The sequence below is a fragment of the Monodelphis domestica genome, chromosome 4, assembly GCF_027887165.1.
Source record: "Monodelphis domestica isolate mMonDom1 chromosome 4, mMonDom1.pri, whole genome shotgun sequence".
NCBI lineage: Eukaryota > Metazoa > Chordata > Mammalia > Didelphimorphia > Didelphidae > Monodelphis > Monodelphis domestica.
In genome coordinates, this window is record NC_077230.1 from 416,639,760 (window position 1) to 416,654,103 (window position 14,344).

General features: G+C 49.4%; 3 protein-coding genes across 3 annotated transcripts; 1 reads left to right on the forward strand and 2 right to left on the reverse strand.

Moving 5' to 3' along the window:
• Positions 1-709: 709 nt before the first annotated feature.
• On the reverse strand, positions 710-10,317 carry TBCB (tubulin folding cofactor B). The gene is made up of 6 exons (XM_001370671.5): positions 9,816-10,317; positions 3,210-3,353; positions 2,569-2,665; positions 2,105-2,296; positions 1,217-1,289; positions 710-1,055 (listed from the first exon to the last, which is right to left on the reverse strand). The coding sequence occupies exons 1-6, from the start codon at positions 9,927-9,929 to the stop codon at positions 935-937; spliced, it is 741 nt and encodes a 246-aa protein (XP_001370708.1). The 5' UTR covers positions 9,930-10,317; the 3' UTR covers positions 710-934.
• Positions 10,318-10,460: 143 nt separating this feature from the next.
• Positions 10,461-12,061, forward strand: POLR2I (RNA polymerase II subunit I). Its single transcript, XM_001364239.4, has 6 exons — positions 10,461-11,036; positions 11,152-11,206; positions 11,481-11,554; positions 11,646-11,720; positions 11,805-11,856; positions 11,949-12,061. Exons 1-6 carry the CDS (start codon positions 10,978-10,980, stop codon positions 12,009-12,011), a joined length of 378 nt encoding a protein of 125 aa, XP_001364276.1. The 5' UTR covers positions 10,461-10,977; the 3' UTR covers positions 12,012-12,061.
• OVOL3 (ovo like zinc finger 3) lies at positions 12,031-13,585 on the reverse strand. Its single transcript, XM_007491872.3, has 3 exons — positions 13,369-13,585; positions 12,490-12,900; positions 12,031-12,357 (listed from the first exon to the last, which is right to left on the reverse strand). The coding sequence occupies exons 1-3, from the start codon at positions 13,460-13,462 to the stop codon at positions 12,122-12,124; spliced, it is 741 nt and encodes a 246-aa protein (XP_007491934.2). The 5' UTR covers positions 13,463-13,585; the 3' UTR covers positions 12,031-12,121.
• Between the last annotated feature and the right edge of the window lie 759 nt (positions 13,586-14,344).

Genomic DNA, 14,344 nt, shown 5'->3' on the forward strand with positions numbered 1-14,344 from the left:
ACTAATGGGGTTGGGGGGAAAGTGTCCTTATCTCTTCTTTAGTCACATGACTAAGAATCGAAAGTGTCCATTAAAATAAAACTGAGTCTTCATTTCAAACTCAGCGAATTGGTAGGAATGCCAAAAGGGAGATGGTCAGTGTGAAAAGGACACTTCTGGGGAATGAGGGAGCCACTAATGAATGAATGAATGCACTGCTGGTGGAGCTGGGACAACACTTCGGAGGCAGGCACTGAACCCGTCTTCAGTTCTATTCCCACACACATCCCACAGAAGTCAATGACAAGAAGAGTTCCCAAGGGCCCCCAAATGTTTATATTGGTGCTTTTCCGGTAGCAAAATAACTGGAGACAACAGAAGTGCACTGGCTGAAGAATGGCTAAACAAATGGGGGTGGGCCTTGCATGTAACGAGCCCTTATTGTGTTACAGGACACAATGAGCAAAAGGAACATGAAGACACAAAGACTGAGAGAAACCACACACACAAATGACCACATCATTAATGGAAAGAAGGGAGACACCTGAAATGGATCCTGGTGAAACTGATGACTGGGTTAGAAACCCCTCCCCAGTGGACAGAAGGAGGGCAGGCGGGCTGGCTCCTCCTGCCCTGCAGGGCCCACTTCCCCCATATTTCTCTTCTTTGACCACTCAAGCCCTCAGATACAGATGCACCCTCTCCCCACAAAAACCCAGGCTGCCCCAGGGGGATTTAGGGGGCATTTAATTCACTTGTCTCACAACCTCACAAGAGCTGAGGGGAAAATAAGATAAAAAATACAACTCAAGATAGGAGAGGGCAAGGGGAGTATGCCACAGACACGAAAGGAAGAGTGCAGACCCAGGCTGGGGAGTGGGGAGAAGATGGGGAGGCTGTACCCAAGGGGATGACCCCCCCAGTAGTGTTTAATCCCCCACCCCCACCAGGGGGGTCACATCTCGTCATCATCCAGTCCGTAATCCTCCTCTGGGAAGTCCCCCACAGTCACAGTGTGTGGCTTGACAAAGGCACCGTACTTGTCCTGGCACTCAAAGTATCGTTTGCCATTCACACTGTAGATGAGAGAAAGAGAGTAGTGGAGGTCTGAGAGTCTCTCCCTCCCCCACTGCCCTCCCAGAAAGCCAGGGAAAGGGGAATCTGCCCTCTGGACACTGGATACCACAGATGGGAAAATGAGAACCTAGGATGAGGGGCTGACGGAGTCTTGCCTCACCTGCCATCATGCTTCCCCAGGGGTTCATCATAGCGGACACCAACCCAGTATCCAGGCTTGAAATCTGTGAGTCCTGCCCAGAAGAAGAGTGAGAAGCTGGTGACCCCAGGGCCACAACCACAGCAGCTCCTATTTCTCTAGCCTGTTAAGGTTTACAAAGCACTTTCCCTTAAAAGACCCAGGGGGATGGGGAGTTGAAATACTAACAGATTCACTTTACAGAGGCCAGTCTTGCTATCCATATCTACTGCCTGCTCCCATTCTGACCACCATTCAAGCCCTTGTCCATGCCCATGTGGACTATTTCAATGGCCCCTCAGTCAGCCTCTGACTGGAGCCTCTTTCCTCTCTAATCTATCACGAGAGCGTCAAAGGAACATGGGCCAGACTCCTACCTGATAATCTGGTCAGAGGGTCCCTCTTACCTCTGGACCAAATGCCCAACATCATCTCTGTTTATCAGTGGCAGCCCTTCCTGACCTGGCCTCGGGCTCCCTCTTGCAGTCCTGACGCCCAGTACACACTCTACCCACTACCCATTCTGTCCTGCCAAATAGGCCTTCACAGGACAGCCCATCTCCCCTGACTATGACTAACCAAGCTGCCAGTGCCTGGAGAGCACCTCCTCCTTCATTAGCTTTTCTAGTTGCCTTGAAAGCTCCTTCTTGAGGCCCACCTTGTTCACACACCCTTATATGTGTCCATGTCATTTTCCCAGCCAGAAACTTCAGAAGGGCAGGCCCTGTGCCCCCAGGACTGCCTGACCCAAGTTCATCAGGGAGGAATTTGAAGCTCTGGAGAGAAATGACTTGCCCACTCTCCAAGTGTCCCTGCCTCGAAATGCTGCCCAGCTAAATGCCCCCTGCTGCCCTCAGCCCACTGACTCACCCACATACATGACGGTGCCCCGCTTGGTGGGTTGGCCAGCTGCCTGCACCTGGCAGCGACTCCCCACTACAATGGCCTGGGCATGGGCCTCCTCCTCAGCTAGTCGCTGGGCCGCTTCGGCCTCCCGTCGCTTCTGCTCCTCTTCATTGAATTTGCCCATCTTGCTGCGCTTCAGGAAGGAGCGTACGGAGTCTGGAGGCCAGGGGTCAAGGGGGTCACTGCCCCAAACTTAAACCCCCATCCCCAGGCCCCTCCAGTTCCCCTGCCCATCACTCAGGACCCAAGGACCTCTCATCTCCATGATTTAGGGCCCAAATCTCTTATCTCTTTCATTCTCTATCCCTGAAAACTCTGCCATCCTTGGCATTTACACCCCAATTCTACTTTTACTTTCTAAAATTCTCCCTACATTTCTCCTGGTTTCTCCTCTCCCCATCCCCCAAGCTTTCCTCATGTTCTTGTACCAGGTCTGCTTTCATAGGCTGACTGTGAGATCTCATATTTCTCCACCTGGGACAGGTCCTCAAATTCACCCAGACGGGCTCCACTTCGGTCAATGACCTGTGGGAAGATAGTGAATGGGCAGATTAGGAACAGAGAGGACTTCGTGGCAGGCTCATGCTTCCTTCCCTCACCCCTAGGCCCCAACAAGGGATGAAGTCCAAGAAGGATTTCAGACCAGAAATATAAGTGGAGTCAGCAAGGGTAGGCCTAACAAAGAATGGTTATCATCTGAAGACTTGAGGAACTTGTGGAGAAGACCCAAACTTAGGAGACAGCCTGGTTGGAGGGGACAGAAGAAGACACTAAGGGTGGCATCAGAAGAGCTGATTCAGGGCCTAGACCTACCCCTAACTACCTTTATGACCCTAGGCAAATTGCTACCATCCTCTGCAAAATGAAGGACTGGACTGAGAGGCCCCTTCTAGTTAGATCACCTGGGGATGTTAAGGGGAGCTACTTTGCCCCTCTGGGGGACCTTTAGAAGGTGAAGTCCCAGGGCTAACTCAGCAAGAGGCACTGGAGAACTGAACAATGAGTGCTGGTTGGAGATTTCACAGCCAAGGGACACAAGGTTAGGGAAGGGAGCCAGGACAACACTCACGTGGATCCGGCAGCCATCGTCCACTGGGTATGAGCCCAACAGAGCATCATCCTGGTCAAGTTTCATGCAGAAGCTGTCATCAACACCATAGAGCTCCAGGTCCATGCAGGAGGCTGGGCTCCCCACAACCAACTCCAGCTTGCACTGAGGGAAAGGGACTCACAATGAGGTATCTCCCTTGGTAGAGAGTCCTTAGAATCATAACATGTTAGAGCTAGGAGCAACCTTGGAAATTATCTGATTCAGAAAATGAAGGTCCAAAAGATTAAGTGTCTTGTCCAGGGTCAAACAGCTAATGAATGAGGTGGGAGGACTCCAACCCAAGTCTTCAGACTATGTCCAGCATATCTTATGCTGCTTCTTCACCTTTCTCCCTTTCCTTGATCAAAATCTATAAAACCTTCTGTCTTCTTCTTCTTCCATGTACCTACACCTCATCCCAGACTGATCCCTTTTTTCCCCAGGCTTAATCTTTCCCCCTTCTCCTTCCCAGGCACCCCTTTCCAGGTCTCAGAGCCATTTCACCTCAAGCATCCATGGCATGTTCTCTCACTGGCTCAACCAATCTTTAAAAACCCCATCTCCTCCCTTCCTCATCCCTCACCACTCAAGAGGTCTTCCCTTTCACTATCTCATCCACCCAACTCAAGATCAGTTGACAAGTTTTTATTTATTAAGCACCCATCATGGAGCAGGCACAAGTGTAATGAAGGAGATGACAGACTGACTGACAAGCCAGAGCAACAGAGGAAAGGCACATAAAGAGAGAGTAGGAAAGGATTAAAGCACAAGGTAGGATTGGAGCTAGGACATGAAGGAAATCAAGAGGTGGAGATGAAGAGGGAGATCACAGCTGGCATGGGGAAGAGCCAGGGAAAATGCCTAGAGTCTAGAAATAAAGGAATAGCAAAGAGGCCAGTGTACCTAGATCCCAGAGTACATAGGACAAGAGTTAAAGTGTAAGAAAAGAACCAGGCTCTGAAGGGCTCTGAACAAGAAACAGGATTAAAAAAAAAAAGCCTTCTTACCTTCTGTCTTATCAATTCTAAGACAGAAGACCAAGGACTGAGCAAGTGGGGTTAAGTGACTTACCAAGGATTACATAGCAAGGAAGGGTTGTATAGTTGCCACAAAACCCAAAATTTAAAATTGTCTGAGAAAAAATTTTCAGGAAAAGGAGCTTCAATAACTCTTTGCATTAAGAAAACAAATTGCTTGAAGATGCCTGAAAAAACTTCCACAGCATCAGGAGATCCAGCATGAACTTTACCATTGAACTGGGGGGGGGGGGGGGGGGGGTTTGGGGGAAGTTGAACACAAGCATTTTGAATGGAAACAGGTATGCCACAGGGGATTGCTCCCTAATTGGCTTATTGTCAATTCACCTAGCAAACACTGGTTTTCTCTCTCACTTTATCTCTCTATCTCTTTATTTCCCTCTTATCTCTAACTATTGTAGTTTAAAATGATACATTGAGACTATAGTCTCCCAAAGGATGGAGGGGGTTGTGAAAGAGAATTCTTTACTCTATTGTCTATCTTGAGTTAACACTAATTTATAAGTACCCCTACTTAGTACCTCACTAGCCTGAAGACAGGATCTACTTTTAAACTGAATCAACAAAAGCTTTAACACCCTACTTAGTACTAGGTGAGAAGCTAGCAAGGTACTTTTTGTACTTAGAAAATTCACACCCTTAACTGTGAATCTTTTTGATGAGAACTTAACCTTCAGAAGGTGAGAAGTCAATGACCCCTGGGAAGTGCTAGACAATTTGGAAACTATAATGAGCAGAGAGTCTTTGAGAAGATAGTCTGAAGAGATTGTCTTCTGACTAGGGAGAGTTTTTGAGGGAGCTTCACTGGAGGCTGCGATTTGCCTCGACTTGCATCATGGGCTTGGAGTTTGACTCCAGACTACTTCACTGGGTGAGTGAAAGGCTGACTCCTTTTCTAGTTTCCTAAAAGACTAGCTTCCATTTTGGAAGAGGCTGTGTGGTTACTCTCTACCAGCCTTCCTGGTTGAGAGCTAATTAATCTGCCTGGATTAAGCAGACCCAGAGTAAACATTTAAATTGATAGGATAGATAAGCTCTCTAACCTATTCACATTTCTCTACTTTATTGTTTCCTCTCCATTTTGTAAATATTTGTAAATAAATTTCTGACTCAAGATATAATAAATATTGGCAATTTCATAAAATTATCGTCCAACCATTAAATTTAACCCTTACAGTGTCTGAGGCCAGAATTGAACCCAGCTCTCCTGACTCAAAGCCTTACACTCTACCTAGTGCCAACTAGCTACCCTCAATTTTTTTATACAGGGTATCCTGAAAGTCTTAGTAAACTTTTAAGTTATTAAAGCTTAAAATTATATCAAGATTTTTGAGACACCTTGTATTGAATCTGAAGGTTAAGAGGGAGCCATTGGACCTTATTGAATTGAAAAGGTATGGGAAAGAGAGTGACAGGATCAGAGCTTTGGAGGTAGCTCTTCCTCAGCCAAGACAAATCCTTCTAAATGCATCTCTGATCTCATTGTACCCCAACTTTTCCAGTATATATCCTTTCTGAGATCCCTATTCTTTCTCTAATCTTCTATTTTTACCTATCTATTGGCTCCCTTCCCACTGCCTACAAATATGACTAAATCTCCCTTATCCTTAAAACTCTCTTTTGAAATGAAACAGGTTCTGTTTGTACAAAAATATTTATAGCTGTTCTTTTTTGGGTGGCAAAGAATTGGAAACTAAAGGGATGTCCCTGGATTGGGAAATGGCTGAACAAACTATGCTATATGATGGTGATGGATTACTGTTGTGCTCTAAGGAATGATGAACAGGATGATTTCAGAGAACTGGAAAGACCTATGTGAACTGATGCAGAGTGAAATAAGCAGAACCAGGAGAACTTCATACACAGTAACTGAAATATTGTGGGACATTTAAACACGAGACTTAGCTACTCTCAGCAAAACAATGACCCAGAACAATTCTAAGGGACTTATGAAAAAAGAATGCTCTCTACCTCCAGACAAAGAACTGTTGGAGCTGGAATGCAGATGAAAACATATGACGTATCACTTGTTTATTTGGGTATATGTTTTGGGGTTTGGGTTTCATAAGATTATTCACTTATAAAAATGAATATGGAAATATGTTTTGTGTGATAATACATGTATAATACAGATTAAATTACTTGTCAGCTCCAGGAGGGCAGAGGGAAGAAGGGAGATCATATAACTTGGAAATATGAATCATATAACTTCAGAAAACTTATGTGGAAATTTGTTATTAAAATTTTTTTTAAAACCTCTCCCTTGATCATGCCATACCCCTTCCTACTTATAATTGGCCCTCTCCTTTGTGGCTAAACCCTTTGAGAAGGACATCCTCCATCTTTCACTGCATAAGCCCTCTTCTATTTGGCTTCCAGCTTCATCATTCAACTGAAACATCTCTCTAAAGTCATAGGTGACTTCCTAATTGCCAATTGAAGCCAAATTGAATGGCCTCTTAATTCTGATCCTTCTTGAACTCTTCTCTACTCTGAAGTAGAGAACAGAGTACTGTCAAGAATCAGTGCCTGTCTTAGTCTTTTTCTCCTCCCCCAATTCCTGCCCTCAAACCAGAGGTTTTAAATATTCTCTAGTGATTCTTCCTCTCAATCCTCTATTTACTGACCTACCAGGACCTTCCACCACAACCCACTTTAGCCAGACAGAGATGGCTATTCCCTTGCTACCTATCAATAATCCAAATTAATCCCTCTTCATGAACATTCCCTGATCCTTTAGAAGCTCACAATGTTGTTCTAGCTCTTCCATTGCTTGCAGTCTCCAATCCCTCCAACCTTGACTTCTCTCCCAGCCATCAGTCTTCTCTCTTTCCTGACATGGTCCCTTGAATTTGGTGAACCTGTTCAGCTTGGTACTTGTCCCCTTCTTGAGTCCCTTCATCCTGTTATCCTACTGAAGACCTTGCCCTGTCCAACATCAGACTTGGACTAGCTCCACCCCCTCACTGCTCTCCCTCCAGCTTTCATGCTAGTAACCTCAACTGAGCCTTCACAGCTACAAGGAAATCCATGTACACTTCCTTAACTACTTCACTACTTCACTTTTGCACTCCCCCAGCAGTTCTCCCAAAACTATCTTCATTCTCCCAGTTGAGAAAACCATTTCCCTCCTCATATATATATTTTTTAATCCTTACCTTCTGTTCTAGAATCAATACTGTGTATATGTTTCAAGGCAGAAGAGGGGTAAGGGCTAGGAAATGGGGGTTAAGTGACTTGTCTAGGATCACTCCCTTAGATGCATAGGTGATCCCATCTTGTCTCATCTCTAAAGGACTGCCCCACCTCTATCACCTCTACTCTCCCTTATCTTCAATCTCTCCCTGTTCACTGGCTCATTCCTACAAATATCTGTGTCTTGACCATCCTCAAAAAAAGTTTGACCCTTCCATCCCCACTAGCTATCACCCCATAACTCTCTTCACTTTTGTTGTTAAACTTGAGGTGTCTAGGAGGCTGCTAGGGGGCTCATTTGATTGAGAATCAGGCCTAGAGATAAGAGGTCCTGGGTTCAAATCTGACCTCAGACACTTCCTGGCTGGGCAACCTTGGGCAAGTCACTTGACTTCCACTGCCTAGCCCTCACCACTCTTCTGCCTTGGAACCAATACACAGCATTGATTCCAAGACAGAAGGTAAGGTTTTAAAAAATAAAATACAATACAATAAACTTGAGATGTCTAAAATAAATGTTTCTACTTCCTTTCCTCATTTTTTTCATAACTCTTTGCAATATGGTTTCTGACTTCATTCTACTCAAATTGCTCTCAGCAAAGTTGCCAGTGATCTTTTAGCTGCCAAATCCAATAGCTTTTTCTCAGTCCTCATTCTTTTCATCTTCCCTGCAGCTTTTGACCCTACGGATAGCTCTTCTTGATAATTTCTTCTCTCTAGATTTCCTTCCTACCTTTCTGACTGTTCCTTCTTTTTCCCTTTTTGGATCCTTCTTCAGATCACACCCTTTGACCACAGGTTTCCCTCAGGGTTTTGTTCTGGGCCCTCTTTTCTTCCCCTTCTATACTACTCCATTTAGGGTTCTCAGTTTCTACAAATTTAATTTCTATGCTAATGATTCTTAGATCTCAATTTCCTGCTTTAATCTCTCCGCTGAACTTAAATCTCAAATCTCCAACTGCCTTTTAGACATCTCAACCTGGATGTCTAGAAGACATTTGAAACTCACCATGACTTCATTATCTTTTCTCCTCCTCCTTCTTCCCTCCTACCTTTCCTATTCCTATAGAGAACAACATCCTTTTCCTAATCCCTCAGGCTTCCAGTCTGAATTGTCCTAGATCAGTAATGACAAACCTTTTTTTAAAGACCGAATGCCATGCCTCAGCCCCCCAAGAGACTGTGTGCTGTGCCCCTCTCCATCCCCAGTTGCTATGCAGCTGCTGCCTGAGTCCCCTACCCCACCTTACCCCAGACAAGAGAGGGAGAAAGAGATCCCATTGGGCTGTTGGGCAGAGGGGTGGGCAGTTAGGAATGTCCTCTGGTGCGAGTGGAGAGGGAAAGGGAAGCAGCTTCCCTGAGTCCCTCTGCCTTTCAAACAGCAAACACTGGTGGGCTACAGGGTGGGTGCCCAGATTCCTAGATTCTTCAGTATTTCCCACTCCTCATATCCAATCTGTTGCTGAAACCTGTCAATGTCACCTCCGTACTTTCTCTTCACTACACATACCCTTCTAACTCTGTCCCACTGTAGTGCAGATCTTGTTTACCTCAATCTGGACTATTGCAATAGCTTCTTGGGGATCTACTGGACTCTAGGCTCTCCCCACTCTAGTCCACCCTCAGTTCTGCCACCAAAGTGATTTTCCTAAGTGCAGATCTAACTGTAATTCCCTAGAAACTCTGGGATCAAATATAAAATTCTTGGTTGGCTTTCAAAGCCCTGATTCACACCCTGCCCTATCCTACTTTTCCAACCTTCTCACACCTTACTTCTCATTACTTCCTCTTCCATCCAGTGACCCTGGCCTTGGCTGTTCCATGAACATAAACCTCATCTTTCAGCTCCAAGGACTCTCCCTGGCTGCCCCCATACCTAGCTCAAAGCTCTCCCTCCCCTGCTCCAACTCCTGACCTTCATGGCTTCCTTTAAGTAGCAACTAAAAGTCCGCCTTCTTAGCCTCTCTTCATTCCTCCCTCTGCTAATTATTTCTTACTTATCCAGTCTATAGCTAGCCTTGAATATAATATCATCCAATAGATTGGAAGTTCCCTGAGGGCAAGGGCTCTTTTGTCTCTTTTTATAGCCCTAGTGCTTAGCACATAATAGGTGTTTTTGAGATATCTATTGACTGGCTTAACCCCCGATTCTGAGATCCTCGACTCTCCGATTCCACAACCACCCCCGCCCCCGCAGCCCCATCCCTCAAGCCCCACCTTCCTCAAACCCCACATCCATTCAGTCCCATTCCATTTCCCCATACCCAGCCCCCTCCCGCATTTTCCCAGGCCTCCATCCTTTCCTTCCTCTCTTCCCCAGGCCCCGCCCCCTACTCTTCTCCCAGGTCCGCACCTTAAACTCCGCCAGAGTGAGGCCGCGATTGTACCGCTTCTCTGAGCGGAAGCTATTGAGGGAGCTGCTGATAAACACGGTGACCGTGGGCGACGACACCCCGGACACATCCATGCTTGCGGAGGGCCGCCGGCCCCAGCCGCTTCGCTCCTCCCTGGCCGCCGCCTTCTCGCTCCCTTCGGGCCTCGCCGCCCGAAACTGCCGACAGCGCTACCGCCACCACAGCCACTGCTTCTAGGACCTTCGCTCCGCCCCCTGCACCCTTTCACTAGCCAATCAATGCCTTGAACCTCTTCACTCTGACCAATCACCGCTTCGAGCGACTGCCTTCTCACAAGAGCGGTCCCCTTTCGCGGACCATGAAGCTAATCCGGGTCCTTCGACGAGCTACTGCCAATGGGTCATCCTCTTGTTTCGGCTGCGGAACCCAGCCGTCCAATAGGAACGCGTTATCCGGTCAGAGCCACGGCGAGCTGAAGCCGGCGAGAGGGACCTGGCAGGAACCCCAGGAAGCATGCGCAGTCCGTACTTGCTCCGCTATGGCGCGGGGCGGAGCGTCGGGAAGCAAATGGCCCGCCCTCCGTTCGTCCCCAAGCTTGGGAGGAGAGAGGGTGGTGTTTTGGGACCGGCCCACGCCCCGTGGGGAGGGGCAGGTATTATCCTACAACCGCGTACACTTCCGAGGCCCGCTTCTTCCAAACCCACCCTGTCCCCTCAAGGGATCTCAGGAAGCATCAGCTTCCCCGTTTGTGATCTCCATGATCCCTTTCTGGCCCGTGGCTCCTCTCTGCGGAGGCAGCCTGATCCCACGCCAGAACTCTCGGCTTTCCTAAAAGCGAAGACGGACTTTGGACCCTATTCACATGTCAGGGGCCCCAAGGTCAGACTACTTCCCACCCTGCCGCCCCATACTAATGGGTGGCCACGGTCCAGTGGATCCCGAGGGAACTAGGTAGCCATGGATCCTCAGTTTCTCCAATCTGTAAAACGCGGTAGATAGGACAAATGACCTCCCAGACAGCTCCACAAAGTCTCCAGTAAGTTCACACGTGGGTCCTGGTCCCGCCCCAAAAGGGGCGGTGGAGTATTACTCCGGCACATCCGCTTACCTATAAATGCGCCTGCGCAATGGGGCCCACCAGTCGGAAGTCTCGCCATCGCCATGGAGCCCGATGGGACGTACGAGCCTGGCTTTGTAGGGATTCGCTTCTGCCAGGAGTGGTGAGCTTGGGTGACCGGAGCTTGGGGTGGAAGGTGGGAAGGTACTGGGCTGTAGACGGGGCAGGGACAGGCAAGGAGCCTGGGATCGTCTGATCTCCGCTCTCCCATTCCTTAGTAACAACATGCTTTACCCGAAAGAAGACAAGGAGAACCGCATCCTTCTCTACGCGGTGAGATCCCCGTCCCCAGACCTCCTCTCCCCGACACACCTCTTTCTCCCCCCAAACCCCGCGCTGGTCACTCCAATCTGACCATCCTACTGCCCCCCAAACCTTAGCCTGACTCCGAATCCTTCGGCCTCTGGGGAAGAGGGGGTGGTGCTCAGGGCCTCTCCTCCTCATACCCCAACCTGCATCGAAGCCCCAAGGCTGCCTCCCTCCCTCTCAATCCCAGGGCAGAGCCTCCGTTAAGCGGCCTCTCCAACCCCCCTTTCCCTCCCCGTAGTGCCGAAACTGTGACTACCAACAGGAAGCGGACAACAGCTGCATTTATGTGAACAAGATCACCCACGAAGTAGAGTAAGTTTGGCCTGAGGGTCCCCGGGGAGGGAGGGCACTGCCAGCCTGACCTGTTTCCCCCAGAAGCCCTCATTGCCTTTTCCATGTACAGTGAGCTGACCCAGATCATCGCAGACGTATCACAGGATCCTACCCTGCCCAGGACGGAGGACCACCCGTGTCAGAAGTGAGTATCTGGGGACAGGGGGGAGGAGAGCCAGGGTTAGCTGAGCCAGGCCTCACCTCCACCCTGCTATGCCCTTTTCTGCAGATGCGGCCACAAGGAAGCAGTGTTTTTCCAGTCCCACAGTGCCCGGGCTGAGGTAAGGGGGCACCTGCTCCCAAAATTTGGGGAGAGCACAGGGCACAGCTTTGGGGGAGCCACTCCCCTAACTGTTGATGTTTCCTCCCCCAGGATGCTATGAGGCTCTACTATGTGTGCACCGCTCCCCACTGTGGCCATCGATGGACAGAATAACCAGAAGCCCTCTCCAGCACATGATTTCTTGATAAAGGATTTTATTTTTATCTTTTGGGATCCTGACTGCTCTTTGAACTGGGAGATGGGGAGGAAGGGGTGATCATCCCTCAGGTGTAGGGAACCCCCAAGGATGAGGGTTGGCCTGGGTGCAGAGCCCGGTGCTGAGTGTAGTCCTCGGTGCGAGCACTTGTATACCCACAGTCTTCACAAACATGGAGTTTCTCTCGGCGCTCTCTGTAGCCATAGCGGGGTGGCTGCCCGTGGATTTTCCCCAGGTGGGACTCAAGGGAACACCGCTGGGTGAAGGCTTTGCCACAGGCTGCACAGCGGAATGGCCGGATTCCTGGGGGTATTCAGGGAAGCTATGAATGGGGCACAAGGCAGAAATCCTGCCCTTTCCCCACCTTGGCAGTGATATGGGTGCCCTCTCCATGAACCCAATGCCACCCTCTCTGTCCACTCTTTGCCCCCTCACCAGTGTGGGTCCGCATGTGTCGCTTGAGGTCAAAAGCATCATGAAAACCTTTGGTACAGCAGCTGCACACATGTCGCCGGGCAGGGTTATGGCATTTGAGATGGCGGGTTAGCATGCGCTGAAGTGGGAAAACTTTAGGGCAGAGAGGGCAGCTCAACCCACCAGGAGCCTGCCCTACTGCAGGAATCTGCTCAGCTTTGAGTACCTCTTGGGCTAGGCCCTGAGAGCCAAGTCCTCTCCCCCACCAGCACACATTGGGGGAGTTGTCTAATGAGCTGGAGGTGCTCATCAGCGCTTGAGACTCCCCACTGTTGGGGGGCAGGCAGGATGGGCTACTTGAGGAGGTTTCTCTACCTGGGGACCTCACATTGGGGCCTCCTTGATCAGCCAGCCCTTTGTCCAGGTTGCAGTCTGAAAGAGAAGATCGTTCTAGCTTTTGTCATCTCCTATACCCCAGGGAATGTGGAGGTCTCTGACCTGTGCCCCACACCCCAGTGTGCCACTCTCCTGCAGGGCAACTCTCCCAGGCAGCTAGTGGCTCAGTGTTTGGAGCAATGGGTCTACAGTCAGGAAAAGCCGTTAATTTACTAGCCACGTGCCTCTGAGCAAGTCATTGAACTTCTGCCTCAGTTTGCTTAACTACAAAATGGAGGTCAGTATAGCACCTATCTCCCAGGATCCCTGAATCAACTGAGAGATATAAAGTACTTAGCAGTGCTTGGCATATAGTAGGTGCTTAATAAATGCTTGTGCCCTCCCCTTCCATCCATGGATGACCCAGCACTCCTTAGCATATCTGAACTAGAGAATGGGCTCCAGAAGGGCCGGGAATCCAGAACCTGCCTGTAGGCATGGGGGGTGTTTCTGGGCAGCTGTTACCTGGGATATAGGCATCTCCACGGTGCTGGTCAGTGATGTGGCCCCAGTCTCGAGGCTGGGGCCGGCAGCTCCTCACCAGAAAGGATCGAGGCATGGCCTGTGAGATGCGGAACACTTGTGTCCTCTCCTGTCCCCCTCCTGCACTACTCACCTGCTCCGAGGAGAGGGCGAGGGTGGATGAAGCAGAGGGGTGGATGGGGCCTAGGCCTCCTCATCCTCCATGCAAATCTGGGATGGGCCCCAGCCAAGCAGAGCCCTGGCGGGGCTCCAGTTACCTCAGCCCCCACCCCCAACACTGACAGCATGGATGGGAAGTGCACCCTGGCCCTTATTTACCATTTCTTTGGGCAAACAGGCTACTCTACAGTAGGAAGGCTTAGAAGCTGCCCTGGGGTAAGGGAAGCCATGACACTTCCCAGAGGCCTCTGCAGAAAGGCATTGGGTAGAGGTGGAGTTGGGTGAGGAGGACTGACGCCATTAAAGGGTCCTGAGGCCCACTCCCTAAATTAATAATGCCTCAGGGTGGGGCTGGGGGTACTGTTTGCCAGTCAAATCAGCCCATGCACAGTGTCCAACGGCCCCTGAGGAAGCTGTCTGTGGAGAGGTTATTCAAATCACTGCAGCTGTCTCCAAGTTGGGGGGGGAGTGCTCTGATTTCCGAGTCCCAGGTGGAGCCTGGGATTGAATTCTGGAGAAAACACACCTAGACTCGTATAGCCAAAGGGTCGTCTCCCTATCAATGAAGGTTTTGTAAGCTTCTGGATCCCCAGCCTCCCAGGGAGACACCCCAGCCTGGATTGAAAATTATTTCTCAGAAACGATCAAGGAAGGGAAGTGGGGGATCCTTCAGGTTGTCTGGATGATGCTCAACTGGAGATGAAAGTCGTCATCAAGGACAAGTAGGAGTTGGAAGGGTCATCCTGTGGGGAAACCAAGGCTCATGGTTGAGGCAGAATTTGAACTCAGTTTTTCCGGA